Below are 20,697 nucleotides of genomic sequence, written 5' to 3' on the forward strand. Positions count from 1 at the left end.
TCTTTTCGTTTTTCTCTTGATCATATTATTTCTCTCGGTCCTGTAAATTTATTTTTCTTTAATTGTAATGAGATAATATATTTATTATCATTATCATGAATTTGTATCAAACTTTGTTATATGAAATTGGAGTCGATCATGGATTATTCTCTCAATCTATTTGAGATTTATTCAAACTTTTTTCATTTCTCTAAAAACCAAAAATTGATCCGATACAAAAAATATGGTTATTTCGATTTGATTATCTAAACATATATAATTGGTTAAAGATTCTAAAATATTATAATCAAATCAATTCGGACATTTCGGTTATCAGTTATGATTAAAATCGAATCAAAAACCAAATGTTAACTTTCGTGACATTTGTGTTGAAAGAAAACTCTTCTTTTTTAAGAGGGGCAAACACGTGGATCTCAATTTCTGTGCTTTAGATCAGCTTTCGGTTCTCCTATATGGCCTGCTTTTGTTTGACTTTTGTAGAAGCTTCCAAGCGACTTTCTGTCTATCCGCTTTGAAAATCCCAGCTCTTAACGTATGCAACTGAATATTATTAGTTAACGTGCAGGGAGTTGATAAATAACTAATAATCCCCGCTATTTCCAAGTCCATTTTTCTTACATTGAAATAATATAGGTTTTCCCTAACCGACCTAACCAATATAAAGTCTTCAACAGAAGCTTCTCTTAGTAATTATGCCCACTAACCCACCAGGCCACCTATATCTGTCAATGGTTGATGATGCTGAAATTGCTTGAAAACTCTTTCTGATTGCTCCTCCATTTCTATTTATATATTACCAACAACTATTTTCTTCTTGATTCGCTCTGCGAGAATGGGTTCTCTTCCTTTCTTGATCATCATAACCACCACCATCATCATCATAATCCACTCTCCAAGCTCCGTCCATGGCAACGAGCAGTACATTACCTGCAATACAACTTTCAGTTGTGGAGGAATTCAGGATGTTGGGTACCCTTTTTGGGAATCAGAAAGGAGGCCAAGCTACTGTGGGTTTCCTGGGTTTGAGCTGAATTGCAGTACTGGAGTCGATCAATCTCCAGAAATCACAATCGTGGGCCAAACTTACAAGGTCGATAACATTAGTAGCTCCTCCAATCTCCTTACAATCTCCAGAACAGATTATGTGACCAGCCTTTGTCCAACATCTCTGAAAAATACCACTTTAGTTGACACTCTGTTTACCTTATCTTCTAATACAGAACCTCTTTACCTCTACTATGGCTGCCAATTCCTTTCCAGTCAGCTCAATATGACTTTTTCACCCTTTCAGTTCACCTGCGACGTAATTGGACCTACTAACACCGGCTTTTATCTCCCGGCGAATACATCTTCATTGACTTCGACCAATCTTGCATTCTACCAGTTCTTGGTAGCAGGGTGTGCCAGTAGTGTCTATATTCCTGTGTCTCAGTCAAGATCGTTGCAGCTGATGACAATTCCGAATGTCGACAGCGTGGTTACTGCAATTCGTGAGGGTTTTGGGTTGAATTGGGATGCCAATAATAGTCTGTGTGAGTCATGTATGGACTCTGGAGGGGTTTGTGGGTATGATACAGAGAGGAATATGTTCAACTGCCATTGTCCTGATCAGACTTATCTAACCACTTGTCATGGAAATCAAACCAGAACTTCAGGTATGCAAACTCTTCAATATCTCTATATTCATGTCAACTAGTTTTCATGTTATAAATTTGTTTTCTTTGCTAAATCTGGTGTTCATATGAGACTAAGACACAGATGTTGCAAAAAGTCTCTAACTTCTGGGTTCAAAGGTTCAATGATTCTTGGTTCACATCAATAGTGATTTGAGAAAGGGAAAGGGCAAAAAACACTATTGATTAGGTGAAAATTTGGTAATTTTTGAACATATTTAGACCAAACATTTTAAATAAACACCCCCTTAGATCAAACCCCACCCCCTTTCAAGTTTCAACAACCACAAAAATATATATATATATTTTGAGAATAAGAGAACATCACAAATTACAAGAACCATAGATGAAGGAGGAATCATCCATAGATGAGGAACATAATAAAAAAAAAAAATTCTTTCAAGAATAAAGAAAAGACCCAATTCAATAGTGTTTGCAATAATTTGTAGGGCAAAGAGAGTTGTAGAGATACAACTTTTTCTTAGAAGCAAGCAAGCGGCCTTAAAGCATCAATTTACACATCGTTGTTTAAAATGTTTCAATTTGGTCACCCAATAATAAAATTGTTAAAATTGTTTCAATGATAGATTTTCTTACTTTGGAATAGTCAAACTACATATGTGGCAATCAATATTTGGACAATCAACGTGCCACATGTGCAGTTTGACTTTCCCAAAATGAGAAAATCTGTTTGAGAGATCAAGTTGAAACAAATCAATCAAATTGAAACATTTTAAACAACATTGTGCAAATTGAAACACGAACTATTTTCAATGTGCAAATAAGATTAATTAATATAATTAGGTGGAGGGGACGACAAATTAATTATTGAACACTAGAGCCTATCTTCTTTGACCCTTGTCCACTTTTCCATTTTCACAACAGAGCAGTCCAGTCAAGGAAAGGCGGCCACAGCCAGTCTCGACCAGTCAACACCCCGCTCGCCATGACCACCACTCTCTTTTATCCTTCTTGCCATCTTCATCTCCTCATCAACAATGCAACCTTTCATCCTCTTCTTTGCCTTCTCAGTCCTCCAGACGACGTCGTTCGCTACTTCTTCCGATGCCATCCTCACGAATTGCGCCTTCCGGACCTTCTCCTGCGGATCCCTCCAAAACGTTTCCTACCCCTTCACCGGCGGCGATCGCCCTGACTACTGTGGCCCGCCTGATTTCCTCCTCAAATGTGTCAACGGCTCTGTTCCAGAGTTGACCATCGACTCGCTAAGTTACCGTGTACTCCAACTCGACCAGACACGAAATACAATCAGTCTAGCTCGGTCGGACCTATACGAAACAGGCTGCACAACCCAATTCAACAATACCACTCTTGATCAGAGTTCCTTTGATGCTTCATCAGGGAATGAGATTCTCACCCTTTTTTATGGGTGCACGCCCTTCGTGAATTACCCGCTGAATAACTCGTTTTCATGTGCATTGGGTGGGGAAGTGAGGGAAGACGTCTATTTTCTTATTAGTCGGGTCCCTAGTGGTCTAGATTTGAGCTCTGTTGATTGTAAAGAAAGGATTAGTTTGCCAATTCTACGTAGTTCGGTGGAGAAGCTCGTCTTTAATCAATCAACGATACTGGAGGTATTGAGGGATGGTTTTAATGTGAATTATAGGAATCCTTTTGAGAATGATTGTGAAAAATGTCGTGAATCTCATGGTAGGTGCGGGTTTGATCAGGAATCGATCAAACCCATCTGCATATGCGGTGATCGATTGTGTCCAGGTATTTCATCATTTTTTTGGTATGATAATACTGCTTTGAAAATCTTGTAGTGTTCAAAGTTGATTTCTGGTTATGGGTCATTTGAGTTTGTGAGTAATCATCCTACGTCAATTTTACATGACATTTGCGATCTTTATTACGTGTTCTGACTTTTCTCTTCCTTGCCTGAGGATTTGAGTTTACCTTTGCTTATGGAACTACCATGTACGAACTGATCGTTGATTCTTTAGTATTTTTCTATGCTTGGTGTAGAGCTTTCTATTAATCTATCATTGTCAATACGATGGCATGCTGAGAGCATGCTAGGTTTACTTGACTCTAGTGTTTTCAAGTCACTCTGCTTTGGGGTTGACCGGCTTAATGGGTACTTTTTCTTAGGATGCCATGTCTTTTTGGTCTGAATTTGTCAATTATCTGGGTATCTTTTGCTGTAATACATGTTTTTAGTTGACATTTTTATTCTCTATGTGATTGTTGCAGGGGGAAATTCTAGGAATCTATCTGTTGGATTAGGTAATGTAAAATTTTGTTATGCATTTTTCATTCTAGTTTAGTGAGCTAGAGTAATGGACATCTAAGTTATGCTTGGATTCTTCTTCAGGCATTGGCATAGGAGGTGTTGGTGTCATATTTATTCTTCTGGGATGCTGGTTATTCCTCATGATACGAAGGAGAAAAAGAAAGGTTGCCCTAGCTGTTAGCAAAGACATTTCTGGGCCTCCTTCAAGCAAATCCCTTCGTACTCCTATAACCAATTTCTCTCAAAGCATCCCTTCTTACCCTTCTTTGAAGTCTGACCTCGAAAAGGGTAGTGCTTACTTTGGAGTTCAGGTCTTCAGCTATGCTGAACTTGAAACGGCCACGGACAATTTTGATTCTTCTAAAGAACTTGGAGATGGAGGTTTTGGCACTGTTTACTATGGTATGATTGATTTCCATTTTTCCTTGTTCATTTACTTTTTCCGGTCCCTCACTAAATTGTTTGCTTGATTGGTTGTACAGGTGTGCTTAGTGATGGTAGTGTTGTTGCTGTAAAACGTCTGCATGAGAGTAGTAACAAACGTGTCGAGCAATTTATGAATGAGGTGGAGATTCTCGCTCGTTTAAGGCACAAAAACCTTGTGACCTTGTATGGATGCACGTCAAAACATAGCCGAGATCTTCTCCTAGTCTATGAATACATTCCTAATGGAACTGTGGCAGATCATCTTCTTGGGAAGCAAACAAATTCTGGCTTGCTCAGTTGGCCAGTTCGGTTAAGCATTGCAATAGAGACAGCCGAGGCACTTGCTTACCTCCATGAATTAGATGTTATACACCGTGATGTCAAAACTAACAACATTCTCCTCGACAACAATTTCCATGTCAAAGTGGCTGATTTTGGTCTGTCACGATTGTTTCCCACTAATGTCACCCATGTGTCGACAGCTCCACAGGGGACTCCTGGATATGTGGATCCTGAGTATTATCGATGCTACCATCTGACTGACAAGAGTGATGTTTATAGCTTTGGGGTTGTCCTGATTGAGCTTATATCATCTTTACCAGCTGTGGACACGAACAGGCATCGTCATGATATTAATTTGGCAAACATGGCAATCAACAAAATTCAAAACCATGCGTTGCATGAGCTGGTTGATCCAATGCTTGGCTTTGAAAAGGATTTTGTCGTTAGGAGAATGATCACCTCAGTGGCAGAATTAGCTTTTCGGTGTCTACAACAGGAGAGGGATATGAGGCCTTCAATGGAAGAAGTTCGAGGGATCTTGAGAGGAATTGAGAATGAAACTTTTGGGGGACAGAAAGCAGAAGTGGTGGATATTGGCGGGGATGATGTTGGTCTCATAAATAATAGTACTCCACCTTTTTCACCAGACTCAATTGTGGCTGATAAATGGGTTAGCTGCTCCACTACAACTAATTCTTTCTAGCAGTTGATAATTCAGCCTTTATTTTTATTTTTTTCACTTATCTCCAATGTTCCGTTTCTCTTTTTATCATCATGTTTGTTATATCTTTGATATGAGATTAAAATGTGCAGAGACATCACCATCTTTTGCGCCACTTGAGCAATGTATATATACTAAAACGGATTCTTGTATTCACATCTGCAATGTATTTATGCTGTTCATGTGCTGATATGAGGGTTATCAAACAAAAAAATTTCATTGCGATTTTGGTGCGAGAAGTCGTATATATGTTGATTCCAGACACTGCAATGGAGTCCCTGACATGCTATAATTTCAATCCTTGTAGGATATGGAGTTTTTGAGGAGGACAACTTGACCCAATTCAAGCAGGAGGAGGCTTATGGTAAGCAATTTATCCACTTTCTGGCTGTTGTGTTGAAGATTTTCGCTTAGATATTAGGCATTTGATCAGATTATGTGGTGAAATTTTGGCCTTTTGACCAAACATCTTGTGTGATATATTTTAGGAAGGCACGAGAAATTGTCTCTGTAAAGAACTACTATTCATATTTCATATTTGAAAAAGTAGACGGGGAGACAAATGAAAGGCTAAACAACTCTGGTGAACATAGCTCCAGCTGTGGAATCCCTATATCTGTAAATCCAGAATAGAACTTCTGAACATATCTGTGCTACATTTCGATTTCTTACTCTTTGTACAGTCTCACTTTGTCAAAATATCAAAGAGGAATTTCTCACTGTTGCACCACCCATCTGCATCAACTTGCATTTGGCATAGGAGGTGTTGGTGCACAAAGTACAGGATAATTAATATTCTTCTGATAAAAAATCACTGCCCTTACAAACTCTTAAAAATAACAAGTTCAAACCAAATTGAAACATTTATTTGTATTCCTGGATAGACCGGATGGAAATTGAAACTCCAAAACAGCTTGGAACCTCATTTATATAACGTTTCCGCATATTATGCGGGGGAAGTCTGGTTACATTTTGTCTGTGCCCGACTTCGATTTCGTCCCGTGGGATTCTTGTACTTGTGCATGATAGTTGCTTACCATACTTAGTAAAAAGCAGGGCTTAATTATATCATTCAAAAAGCTGATTACATGATAAAACCATGGTGCAACCTGGATGGTCAAAACTTTTGACAACTGGGTTGTAGTCTCTCTCTTTCAGGATGAAATTGGAGACTCACTTGTGAACTTTTACCCTCTTAAGGACTCTATGAAGTTGGTTCATAGAATTAGAAACCTTCAACCAAACCATCAAAAAGCAAATGCCATTGGAACAAAATTTGGAGCTAATTTTCATCATTAGTAGTTTCATGGTGAAAACTGAAAAGGGTCAATGTCTTCTCCTTCACAGAGAACTCTATGGATTGGTTCATCGTTTTGTAATAGTTCGTCTCTGCCAGAAACTCTTGGTATGATAATTGGTACTCCTCCATTACTTGAGGTTATAATGAATAACATAATTACAAAACAAAAATTCAAACCACATATGTATTGGTTCTATGATAATTTTGCTAATAACTTTTATTAATTTTGTCATGATAACATCACATACAGCCTTATTCATTAAACACTATATAGACACACATATATAAGTATATATATGTAGGGGGTTTGGCTTTTTAATTAACATCGTCTAGGGAAGGGAACTCCACAAGAGCTAGCAACCAATCTGGTATTAGGAGAGTTGAAGAAAGGCCAGAGATGTGGTTGCCTGAGATACTCACAAAGGCATGTCCTCTGCTCCCTCACCTTCACGCAGCACTTGCTCGACGGCGCGGTCAACGACATGATGGCCCACGTGCACGGACGCAGCTCCCTTGGGTTGCATCCCCCAGCCGCCTCTGCGGTGGGAGCTACCATCGCCACCGCCAGCATCACTAGTAGCGCGCACACACTCGCTCCCTTAATAGACATGTTATTCTTCATTGTCATAATTTCTAGCAGTGAAATATATGTGAGGTGCAAGAAAATGGTGCACTAGTTTGGGGGTTTATATAGAGATTTGATTGAGTTGTTGTCCTTGTTTGTGGGTCCTTCGTGATGGAAAATTAATCCACTACAACCAAAATCACCGATTAGGGTTGTATGTATGATCAACTATGTCTTATCTAAAGTGATGAAAGAAAGTGGACTTAACGAGGTTGCATTGATACTTCGCATGTCTTGTTGTACGTAGCAATGAGTGTTTGGATTAGGCGGTGTAGGAGCTTCACATCAATTTCGCGGACCTAACGGCTTGAGTTTTGGTTCACATCAAATGTCTAAAAGATAAACTTGTATATATGATATATTCTTGGTTACCAAAAAAATATAAATTTCCTATCAATCACATTAGGTATATATATGCTTCTTTAAATTGATTTGGCAAAAAGGACATCCATTTGGGACAATGTAATTAAAAATGATTAGGTAAAATATATTGACAATTGATCTTGTTGAAAAGAGTTTTACATGTTAATTCGAAATATTTAATTTTTTTTTTTCAAAATCTAACAAGTATTTTGAGAGAGAAAATGTTTTGAATTTTCGTTTACGAAAAGGAAAAAAAATTATAATGTCATCAGGATGATATTAGTACTATGTGAGATAATAATTGGACTTTGCCAGGGCAATAAGCATGTCATCAAGCTTAGTAAACATGCCATATCAGTTATGTAAGGTTATATATAAATTTATTATGGATGTTTAGCACTACCATGAATGATAAGACGACATGAAATCTCATCAAATTAAAGTTGAAATGTTAGGAAATTTTTTTTCTCTAAGAGAATATATGCTTGGCTTCATTTCCTCTGACAATTTGATAACCAATTTATTGTCAAATTGGAATGCTCCTAAATTGGATAATTTTGCAAGCATCTTCCATTTCATCCCAAAAATGTCCTCATTATTTTATTGTTACCCCTAATACCCCTTAAAACTATTCTTCTCTCATTACCTTCATATATTTTATTCTCCAATTGGAAGACGGCATAGTAGGAGGAGGTACAAGATCAAGTTCGATTAGAAAGGTGGATGCGCTAAAGGCGTATGAGGCACGATAAAGCGTCGAAGGAGGAGGATGTGAGGAATGACTGGATCTTCAAGAGATCAATGGCGTTGATTGATGAGGATGATTGTGATTGATTGGTTGATTCGAAGTAGGACTTGAAGATAGAGTCAGTGAGGTCGTTATGAAGAAGTTGGGAGTTTCCATGCTTAGAATCGTAGTCAGTGCTTGATATGACATTATAGACTTTTGACAGGACTAGACCTTACTTGCTACCATGGTTTCGTTTTTAGAGATAAACAAATAAATATATTACACAACATAATATCCCTATACTTAATTTGTCACATATATTACATAACATATATGTTACCAGTAAAAGCTGAACCAAACCCTGCCAATCATTCAGATAAAATATCTGCTTCCATTATTATCTAACATAAATGCTATTAGCATATATGCTACTATCAAAATTGTTTGGCAAATGAAGCTTAAAAGACAAACTTACACAACAAAAGTCTCTTGCTGTATCAGAAATAACAGAATCGGATTCAATCGTTTGTATATGTGGATTGTTAGTGTTAAAATAATTGGTACACTAAAATGTTTTAGTCACTTCCATAAGAGTACTTATAGACAAGTGTGGAACTACATGTATGTTTTCATTACTTCCTTCAGCAGCATTGTTGTTAGCAGAAGAATTATTCTAACTGAGACGCTTCGCGTAAACTTGATCATAAGGTTCAATGTTCAGGACTGAAGTCAGAAATAGTTCCATCTCATCCACCAAACGGTTTGCTTTTACTGATATAAATGGCATTGTAGCATTATATGCCAAAGCATTAAACTCCTGTCGTATCGTTTCAAGTGTTTTTACATGTTTTTGTCTATTTTTGGGGACATAACACAATGAGATTTAGAAAAAAAAAAAAAAAAAAAGGTAATGCTTTCCAAGACTAATTCTTTATAACGTGGAATGCTTTATTTTCGGGCATACCATCTCTTCACTTGGAAAAATATTATTAATTTTCAACGCAATATTTTTTAGGGTTTGATTTTAATGTGAAAATTTTGTGTCATAGAGCGGGTTAGTGAATGGAGCGGAAATTTTTTTGTGGTAGCATTGTATTTTCATTTAATTAAGTCAACCAAAAAAATGAACAATTGAAAAGCATGCATAATAAATCTCAATCAGAATAATACAAATTTCATATCATACCACCCTTAGACAAATTCTTAGCAATCACTATCAGACCCACTAAAAAGATAGCATTGAGGATCAATAACTTCGCAAACAACCATTGCAAATGGTCGATGCGATTGCCAGTCTTGGCCATTGAAATGTTCGACAACAAGTCATTTATTTGGCATTCTAACCTTCTCAATATCTAAAAATATTCTCGAGCAGATGCTGTCATCGTGATCGTGAAGAACAAAGACAACAACTTTGCAGAAGCTAGTAACGGGCATCACAACCCATGCAAAATCACAGCTGCATCTGCAGCGGCTACAACAATCCAGTTGTTTGGAATGTACGCTCTTTCCTCAACCATTGCCTCATCTCCATGTTTCTCTAAGTTAGGGAGTTCTTTCCATGCCGTTCTCATATGAACACAGATTTTTCAAACTTCATTAACAAATTCAACCAGTTTCTTATTGTGATCGTTTGGTTATTTTTTTGTTGTAGCATATATACTGACAAATTACATACATGGGTATTATGACGTTAATTATAGAACATAAATAATTAATTATCAAATTGCTACATATTTTATATGAATTAGCGACATATTCAATAGAGGGGACATCTGCAACACTAGAAATTAAAATAATGTTATTAAACATATATATATTATTTATATCTTATAATTTTTATGTATTTTTATAATAAAAAAAATAGAAAATCTATATATTTTTATAAATAAGAAATTCATGTCAAGGTGGGCATAGTTAGAATATTAGTAATAAAGTGATGTATTCAGGTACTTAGTGGTCAAAATACCCAAATGCAACTAAAATGAACAATTTGAAAATGTTTATGGCTTAGTTTGGTAAGCAATTTTTACAAGCATTAGGATAAATGTTTTATGCTTACCAAATAAGCATTTCTGGGTAGCAATTCCAAGACACTATCTGGGCAATTTTAAAGCCCTTCGAGAATATTCCCATTTTGAACAATTTTGAAAGCATTTTGATTATCATCCCCATTATATCCTCAGTATTTGATTATTATCCCCATATTATCCCTAAAAAAACTTATATTCAGAATTACCCCGTCTTCTTCCTTTCTTCTCTTCACCTCTATCTACCTTATTGGAGACTTCTTATCTAGCGGAATCAATGTCCAGCTCGTCCTGGTCGACATCTCCTCCAGCTCATCCGCCTCTGATGACGAGCACCAACCCTAAAATCAGCCCTATAATCTGGGTCTCTCTCAAAGGTGTTGGTATATATATTATTTAAAAATAAATTTATTTAATTCTTTAATTATTATATTCTTAAATAATTATTATGTTTTATCAATTTTATCATATAATTATTCTGTTTTATAATTCTTTGATAATTTTGTTTAAGGTAATATCCCTGCACATAATTTGCTATAGAATATTACATAGCATATATGCTACCAGTAAAAGTGGAACCAAACACTATCAACCATTCAGACAGTATATCTGCTACCATTATTATCCAGCATTTATGCTACTATCATATTTGACTATCTGCTAATATATTTGCTACTGTCAATATTGTTTGTCAAACTAAGTGTGTATGATTTTCATATACAAACATTTCAAGTTGTCTCTAGGGCTCCGTGTAAATTAAGTTGTAAACAATAGTTTAAGTCGTGCCAAAGAAACAAATAATTTTTTAATAAAAGCTTAATTGATTACTATTAGTTTGTAAAATTTATGTTATTTCTATCATCAAATGATATCAAAATTATACATATCAAATTGAATAAAGACTTTCGATGGAAAAAAAGCTGGAAAACAACAAATTATCTATATTTCCATCGTTTGGTTTCTCTAATGAAAACAATAATTTCTTGAAATAAATTTCACTAAAATTGGTTTCTTTTTTGTAATAGATAATGAGGATAATATAAACTTTTTAATAATATACAATGTACACATCCAAATTGTCATTTATTCAGTTTTGTTAAAATTTTAATATCTATTGACAAACGGATTATAATTTTATATTAGGAGTGCAATTGAAAATTTCAGGGTTACCAAAAAAAGAAAATTTCAGAGGAGATAAATAAATAAATTAATATATTCTGTAGGATAAAAAAAATTAATAATACATAAATATGAAGGCTTAACTATAAAGAATCTTTTTAAAGGAAAAAAAAAAATTTTTTGAGGGATCCATGGTCGCTTATGCGTTTCCTGTGTTAGCATATGCTCATCTATATTGCCAGATGGAACCTTAATGTTTTTCCTTTTTGTGGGAGAACCTAAATATTTATTTTATCACTTTGCAAGAAGACTTCAAGTTTACATTATATGCATTAAAGCCCTTCAAGCTTGATTTTAAATAAAATAAAAACACTGTTTTTCTCTCTTTATATGTAGGAGAAATTAATCATTCATATATCCTTCATGCCCTTCACATTTCCTAATTAATTAAAAACAATTTAAATTAATTAATGATATATTTCAAGTTTAGTAAACCATTCTTGTATCCTTCCTCGGCATCTTTAGAAGGTCATTGTATACATCATGCTTCGTATCAATTGTGCGGACCTGACAGTTTGAGTTTAGACTCATATCGAATGTCTAAAAGACAAACTTATATATTATGTTGTCGGTTATCAAAAAAAATGGAAACTTCCCATTAATTCGAGCCATTTCCAATCAAGATATATATGCTGGCCAAAGGACTCATCCGCAAGTAATTCGCAAGGGATATATATGCTGAATGTAGTTTGCTTGATTATGGTTTACCTTAATATATTGCCTTCTTTCAAAAAAAAAAAAGAAAAACTAGGATTTTAATAAACAAAGAAAACAAACATAAAACCATAGAACATGTACATGATATATCACATCATACACAAATCTTATTCAAATTGACCAAGAACAGACACACACACACACATATATATATACTTATTCAGTATATCTATTATAGATTTTTTTTTTGACATCAACACTTTTGGATGGGGACCCCACATGCGGCAGCAATCCTCTTAGCATTCGGATTTTCAATATACGGTTTAAGGTTGGGGTCTTTGAGGTACTGGCAAAAGCATCGCTTCTGGGCATTCAACTCGATGCAGCATTCCCGGGACGGCGGCCCTCCAAACATGAACGCTCCTCCGCAGTCACCCATCGACAGTGGGTTGCATACCAGCGGCGGTGTAGATGGCGGCATCGATGGCGGCATAGGCAACGACATTGGAACCGCCGTCCCCACAAACATCATCACCACAAAGAGAGTGGCAACATTGGAGACCTCCTGCATCTTCATCTTCTTGATAATTAGTTTATAATTAAAGTATGTTTGGTTTTAATTGTGAGTTTTGTTAGTTATCATAAAATTTATTTATAGTGACGAATCGACTGAGAAATTAATACCATTTTGTCTATTTTATTGATTAATTAATTAATACAGATCGAATTTACCGCTAATGTACGTAATGAGTCCAAGATTATTGCTTAGTTATAGCGACATGATTCAACATATATAATATATATACACCGTGCTTGTTTCTGTCAACTAGAAAAATGAAAGAATATATATGCAAGATAAAAATCGCATCATTGTTTGCGATTGAAATCAAACTTTAGACACGCACGCATATGCTTTACCCAGTCGACTAAACCAAACCTCTCGTTGATTAGTTGTAATTAAACAGTTGTTTAGGTCTCTCTCTTTTTTTTTTGTTTTAAAATAATAATTTCAAATCGATTTAAACATGAGGCATTTTATTTCGTATTAATTTACAGTATTTCGTCTAGGCAACCAACCAGATTGAAAGAGAGTACCGATGTTTTTTTCCCCCCTTTTTGTTTTAAAGGATATATACACATACATGGAGGAGAAACCCATACATATATCCTTCATAGTTCATGCCCTTCACATTTCCTAATTAATTAAAAAATATTTTAAATTAATTAATGATATATTTCAGAAATGTTTGGTAAATCATTCTTGTATCTGTCGTCGGCATCCTTAGAAGGTCATTGCGTACATCATGCCTTTATTTCTGGGCATCATCCACACATGCCTGCCTATAAATTAAATTTCCCCCAATCCACTTATAATCAAGGATTAATCCATCTATTAATTACTTGGGTTCTTACTAAACCACTTATATATATATATATATATATACACATCTTCTCTCAAAGAAAACATCCATGGTGATTATCGTCGACTGCGAGTGCAAATACGAAGTTTGTTGTTGATTATCAGGCTCAACGAGCATGTCGTCATCAGTAATCCAGGTTTGCAAAATTCAATATTTTTTACATCACCAGGTAATTACCTCGATAAACACTTTTTTTTTTGGTATGATTTGATGCTGGTAGCACCTAGATTTCTTTTGTTCGTCATCATCGCTAACCTCCCGCGGTATCAAAACCCATCTTATAAATAAAAAAATAGATTGAAAATTAAATGTTAAATTTTAAATAAAAAAATAGTAATTGTCTAAAATTATAGATCTTAAATCAATTCATATTTGGGATAATCATTTACGAAAAAATAAATATTAAATTAAATGGTAAATGAGTACTTGATTCCGATTTTTTAAAATTTAAATAATTGAATTAGGATGAAATAAATATTACCACCAATATCCAACATAATGAACTTGGTCAGAGAGAGATTTTTCCTTGTGGCCTCCTTCTTGGTGGTTCCTAGAGGTGAAGGCTCATTGGTGGCAGTTCTATGTGGAGTGAGCATGTCAAACAATTCTTCTCTCACTCTACGTCTCTTTTTGTTTTTTTTAGAATTTCAAATCGATTTAAACATATATGTTGCTTGTATTTCTTATTTACTTATTATACTTCGTCTAGGTAACAAAATTGAAAGAGAAAACCGATGCAGTCATTGTTGATGTGTTATTTTCTTTTTGTTTTAAAGGATATATACACATGGAGGAGAAACCCACATATATATATATATACACTTCATGCCCTCCACATTTTCTAATTAATTAAAAATAATTTAAATTAATGATTCCATAAAAGTTTGATCAAGAAAGCTTGTAACCTCCATCGGCATCTTTAGGCCAGTTCTGGTTATGCATCCACATCTATAAATTGAGCCGAATCCAGTTAGATCAATCCATCGATTAGAGCTGCTTGTGTTCTAACAACATAAGAACGAGTCATTGTTCTGTAATTTTCTCTGAAAGAATTGAAGACATTCATGTTCATGGTGCGTGATTATCATCGACCGCGACCACAAATACGAAGTTCGTTGCCGGCCAGTATTTTAAGCGATCGATCAATAATCCGGGTGAGGAAGAACACGTTCTGCATAACCAGGTAATCCATGAACACTTTTTTTTTTTTTGATATGATTTGTTGCTGCGAGTAGTAGATTTCCTTTTGTTCATCATCACAGATCTCCTCCAAAGCACATATTATATATCTAGCTGGCTACCCTATTATCTAAATCACATCCTTATATATATATAAACTCTTAAAAAATATATAATTGAGTTTCTCTTGTGAAATTGTCATCAAATTCATTTTATCTAAACCATTTTTTGAAACAAGTTTCTTCTTTTCACCCATGCCTTTTTATGTTTCTAATTTCTGTTATGGATCCTTTAGGGAATATATATATACACATACAAGAATTCTCTTATGTGGACACCCGCAAGTTATATTAACTTATACATCTCAATCTCACCATCGATTTGGAAATAAAGATTTGAAGTTTAAAAACTAATAAAAAATAGAAAATAAGTTTTCAGAATTTTTTTAAAAAAAAACTTTTTATCTCTAAAAAATGTTTATCTCTGTAATTCAAAAATTCTTATATCACTCAATCATGTGATGTTTATCTTCAAAAATAATTGACAAGCATTTACAAAATTTTAAAAACAATATAATTATAACACAAGAAATGACTAATGAGAGAAAAAAATTACTTAGTATAAAAACGTGTGAATTGCACCGGGTTGAAGACTAAACTAGTTATTTTGTTTGACATGTATTATGCTTTTGATGCATGTTATCTTTAAATTAATTTTCTAAAATAAAAAATGACGGGAGCTTTTATTTCAATTATCCAAAATAGGATATGATTTTGTTGAATTAGAGAAAATGAAAAAGAGAAGAAAAAAAATTAACCATAGGGTATTTGAGTATTTCAATCAAAGTAAATTGCTAACTTCTTTTTTATAAATTAAGCTAACAATAATTGACTCTCTAAAAAATTATAATATTTGAATTAGGAAAATTAAATATTTGATTTAGATAAAAGAGAGGAAGAAAAACCAACGGGCACACTTCGAAATGAGAAAAAAAAGTTATATAGTCATCTAAAATTATAAAAAATAAAGATATCAAATATTATAATAATTTTTTATGAGATGAAAACCCATGGCCATTAGGGCAAATGCAATGGTGAAGTGGTATTGGGCCAACAAAGATGTTGTCTTTTGCTGATGTGGCTGTATTGTAAAATGTGTTTTGCTTATGTGGCTGTATTGGGATAATTGTTTTGCTGATGTGGATGTATTGATATTTAATGTTTTGGTGTAGTTTTGTTGTGGATAATATGGAGGAATAGAATGTTGTTGGGTTGGGTGGAAAGAGAAAGTGTGTGGGAAGAAAAAGTGTATAGAAATTTGTGTTTTGCTGATGTGGCTGTATTAGAATACGTGTTTGACTTGACTTTTTGTGTAATAGAGGTGGGACCGGGGCAACAAAAATGTTGGCCCAGTAAATTGTTTCTTATTGCATTTGCCCTTACTCTTCAGCATGCACACTGGATAAACTAATAAATATTTAAATCATTTAAATCATAGAAAAAAAAGAAGAAAAGAAAACCCATTTTAATTAATCTCTTAAAAGCTTGAAACATTTTGGGCCTGTAGGCCCATTTTTTCTTTTTATGGGCCTCTAGCCCGCTTAACACAAGAAATCATGTTCAAAACTTCAAATTGATTGAGTTGATTTTTCTCCTTTCTTTTTTGCTTTTCATTAAATTTTTTTAAAAAAGGATTATTTTTAAAGTTTAAAAAAGTTAAAAATTAAAACAATTTGTACATAACATAAGTTATGTGACTAGTGTAAGTATTATGGAACATTAATGGTTGTAATGGATAATAAATTCTATGATTTATTTTTTTTATTAGAAGTTTTAGTGAAAACTCCTAATTTTTAGAATATAATTAAACTTTGTTAATGGTGATTTAATTTCATTATTTAATTTGGTAAAAAAATATTCTTTTTTTAATAAAAATTATTCTTTTTTTAATAAAAATTATTATATCTTTTTATATTTTCATGTATGTTTATTTTGTATTTTTTTCCCTATTTTAATTTTTGTTTTTTCCTTTTTTGTTAAGTCGGTAATTCGTATAAAGTTAGGATCTAATAGCTTTTTAGATAAAATTTTGATATATATTTTTAAGGACATATATGTTTAAATTAGAAAACATCTCATATAAGACATTGCTTTTAGAGTATATATAGAGCACAATTGAGCAACTAACATAATACATTGAAAATTAACGACTATAGTTTAAATATAACGAGCTAAGCCTAAAGTTAATGAATAATAAAATGATTAAAGCTTCTGCTACAAATTAGCATACATTTTGTTAAAAATAGAACCTTCATAGACAACACGGATAATAGAGCAAAACAAACATCAATCAAACAGAGAGAAAAAAGAAAAATACGAAATTTTATGTAGTTCAGTAAGAGTGCCCACGTTCGCGGAGAAATCCATTATGTACAATTGAGTTAGGGTTTTCACTTTATAGCAAGCTATCTGGATACTCAAAAAATATAATTATACCCCAGACTAATATATTGACAGAAACGAACAGTGATCTTACAAACTTCCCCTTTTCTAGAGCTCTCATGTAGAGTAACTCTTCTAATATGAGTCACTTTACTTAACACGTACATTTAACAGGCTTAAAAGTCACAAGTTATTTTCCAAATTAATCGAAACTTAAAAATAGTAAAATTAATATGAAAAGACTTCCTTATAAATATGACTATATCATACTCTAAAGGCATATATAGTCCAACCCTTAAAAAAAAAAGTTTAAAAAATTATAGAAACTTTAAAATATTTTTTTTTTTGTTTTGAGTACAAGTACAAACACAATATACGACACACCACCAGATCAAGCCTATGAAAGTATAGGTGTCAACAGGCCCCACGTAGGAGGCACAAATCAAACCCACGCAGGGGCAGACGAAACCCACACACCTCCTTGTAAATATTCGGAGAATGTGAGAATAGAGCCCATGACCTCAGTCAGAGACATGTAAAGTCATTGTCACTCAACCAATGACTCGTTTGCAGAAACTTTAAAATATTAAATGTAAGAATATATATATATATAGATGTTCGGTGGGCCGGGTGAGTCAAATAGTCAATATATATGACTTCATAAATGTGCTAAATGACCAAGACTTGGTGGGTGCTGTTATTGACCGCTTGTTACAAGCCATTTTCAATGTCTTGATCGAGCGACAAAAATTGAAGAGGACAAAAAAAGAGGGTAACGTGAATAATGAAGCAGCTTTTGTTGAAATCTGTTGATGTTGAAGACGGACAAGTACAGTTCCAGACCAACCCCGAATTTTGTGGTAAGTGAGTCATCAAGTCCGAATTTATTTCTTGCTGATTAAATTCCAACATAAAGAAAAAAAAATTAGGACTTATTAGTGGTTCATTATAAAATTATCTTTTGGAATTTAAGAGAAAATCTAAATGGACTTTTCATGTTGAATTTGATTTTTGTGTTGAACAAAAAATATATCGTTAGGTTCGTAAGACTAATCAGTAAACAAATATATTTTTTTAAATTTAAGCAAAAATATTTGGACCCTAAAAGTTAGGATCTCATAAGAGAATCCTTTAGCAAGTGATTGTAACAAATAAGTACATAGTAAAATAGGAGCACTTGGTTCATAAAAAAAATAAATAAATGGAGCACTTGGTTTAGTGGGGTACACTCTTTTCATTCCACCAATAACTTCAAATTAAATTATTCCCTCGAATTAAACTATTGTTCCAATTAATTAATCTAATTGTTGCCCCATCAATCATCACTATATCTAATACCAAATGTTATAATTAATTAAGATGATACCAAATATTACAATTAAGATGGTAATTACCGGTGATGAACTAAAAGGGAACACGGAAATCTTTCCATGCTTTGATCAAATATGAAATTATTTAATTAGATATGCATGTGTATATAGATGAAATTCCTTAATTTCTTTTTGATTTATGAATCAAATATATTTTATATTTTTTATAGGAGGTTGATTAGTGTTAGAAATAAAATACAATCATGAATTGTTATCGTATCACTTATATTTTAGAGATGATTTTTTTTAATATATTCCCTATAAAGAGGGATTCCATTGTACATCTTAAATCACAACTTCAATAATAAAAATCCGTCTACATGGATGTAGGTCTCATAAGACTGAACCACTATAAAATTCTGTCTCTTTATTTTATCTTGTTTTATAATATTTATAATTTTGTCAACTCATACACCGATAATAAATATATATATATATATATATATATATTCAGAATAAAACAAGATTAAATAGTCGGTTTATTATTAATTAATCTCAAGCCAAACACAGGTTCTACAACAATCCATTCAGCATATCCTAAAACAGACATAAAGCCATGACTGAATTACAATAGACTGAAACATGGACTACACATCCCATGCATGATGATGACTAACATCACAGGATCTTATTCAATAGACTTTATATATCTAATTAAAACCCAAAACACACACCATACTATATATATATATATATATAGTATGTATATATATATTGGGTGGGTTTAACAGTTAGGGAATGGGACCCCACAGGATCTAGAAACCTTTCTAGCATTGGGAGAATTAACAAACTGCCTGAGATTGGGGTTCTTGAGGTACCCACAAAGGCATGGCCTCTGCTCCCTCACCTTGCTGCAGCATGTACTGGACGGTGCCGCCCCGGAAGCAATCGCCGGGGCACAGGAGCTCAGCTCAGATGGGTTGCAAGTCACTGCCTGTGAGACGTTAATTTGGGTTGCTAACATTATCACCACCATCAGTAGGCCAAGAGAAACAACATTATGGCTAGAGACCTTCTTCATTCTCCGATCAAAGTTTGTTGAAAGAAAATGTTTGGTGAAACTGATTTGATATGGAGGGCAAGGTAGAAGAAGAAGGAACTTAATGAATTTGGGTTTGCTAACTCAATGAATTTATATAGAAGAAGGAACGTACTTAACGAGTTTCGACTGAGATTTGCTGGGTAGTGTCTAATGGTGGGCCAATATGTGTCCCACCATTTAATGGCTATATACCAAACCTTAATGGGTTTTGATTTTAATTGAATGCATATTTCTAGCAGTGAATTCAACCTAATTTCAGATATTTTATGTACATGAGAATGACCTCACAACATTTAATTATTAAAAATAAGAAAATAGTATGACCACTTGTCAAAAATGTCTGAGCCCGGGTTCGAACCGGGACCGTGATAACTAACCATCCAGAAGAACAGGGGGCAGACCTAGGATAGGAATATAGAATTGGAGAACAAATAAGTGGTTAGGTTCGGGGCCAACCTCCTTGAAAATTTATTTTACGATGTTAAAAAAATACGAATCCAAAATGAGAATTGAATGTAAAAAAGTTATTGACCTCACAGTGAATCCCAATTACCGGGACGAAAGACTTGTACATGCAGACAAGTCTTAGAAGTCATTGAGATCTGATTTTGGACCAAAAGACCAAGAATATAGAAAATTGCAAGTCTTAATAGTAATTCGTACCTCTTTTTCAATGGCTGGACCAGACTGGTGAGGTAGTCTTTTGTTGATGGTTGAATAGAGATCCCCCAATTATTTAAAGATACGTCCCTCCCCCGCGTTAAAAGTCAAGTCTTCATTTGGCTGATTTAGAATCAACACCATTTACTTTGAAATTTACCCAGTTATTTAGGTCATGTTTCACTCCATTCATTAATCCAATCAATCCTGGGCACGACCCTACCCATCAGTCATTAAGATTGATGTGCTAATTAGTTTACTTTTTACATAACTTCCATAATTAAGTTGAAGTGTAGTTGCATATCAAGTGGGTGGCAATGCTATCTCCATTCATTGAAGTG

General features: G+C 34.0%; 3 protein-coding genes across 7 annotated transcripts; 1 reads left to right on the forward strand and 2 right to left on the reverse strand.

Moving 5' to 3' along the window:
- Positions 1-669: 669 nt before the first annotated feature.
- LOC119989987 (LEAF RUST 10 DISEASE-RESISTANCE LOCUS RECEPTOR-LIKE PROTEIN KINASE-like 1.4) lies at positions 670-6,682 on the forward strand. 5 transcript variants are annotated; one of them, XM_038835806.1, is made up of 6 exons: positions 679-1,655; positions 3,891-3,923; positions 4,012-4,332; positions 4,413-5,308; positions 5,667-5,723; positions 6,560-6,682. In XM_038835806.1, the coding sequence occupies exons 1-5, from the start codon at positions 833-835 to the stop codon at positions 5,694-5,696; spliced, it is 2,103 nt and encodes a 700-aa protein (XP_038691734.1). In that variant the 5' UTR covers positions 679-832; the 3' UTR covers positions 5,697-5,723; positions 6,560-6,682. The 5 variants fall into 5 exon arrangements, with proteins under 5 accessions (XP_038691707.1, XP_038691734.1, XP_038691726.1 ...); XM_038835798.1 differs by lacking the exon at positions 6,560-6,682 and adding an exon at positions 5,848-6,088; XM_038835789.1 differs by lacking the exon at positions 6,560-6,682 and having other exon boundaries at positions 682-1,655; positions 5,667-6,088.
- A 5,814-nt stretch (positions 6,683-12,496) lies between these two features.
- On the reverse strand, positions 12,497-12,820 carry LOC119995604 (non-specific lipid-transfer protein 2-like). The gene has a single exon (XM_038842115.1). The coding sequence runs from the start codon at positions 12,818-12,820 to the stop codon at positions 12,497-12,499; it is 324 nt and encodes a 107-aa protein (XP_038698043.1).
- Positions 12,821-19,110: 6,290 nt separating this feature from the next.
- LOC119995077 (non-specific lipid-transfer protein 2-like) lies at positions 19,111-19,751 on the reverse strand. The gene has a single exon (XM_038841450.1). The coding sequence runs from the start codon at positions 19,673-19,675 to the stop codon at positions 19,379-19,381; it is 297 nt and encodes a 98-aa protein (XP_038697378.1). The 5' UTR covers positions 19,676-19,751; the 3' UTR covers positions 19,111-19,378.
- Between the last annotated feature and the right edge of the window lie 946 nt (positions 19,752-20,697).

This window comes from Tripterygium wilfordii, chromosome 3 (genome assembly GCF_013401445.1).
Source record: "Tripterygium wilfordii isolate XIE 37 chromosome 3, ASM1340144v1, whole genome shotgun sequence".
Lineage (NCBI taxonomy): Eukaryota > Viridiplantae > Streptophyta > Magnoliopsida > Celastrales > Celastraceae > Tripterygium > Tripterygium wilfordii.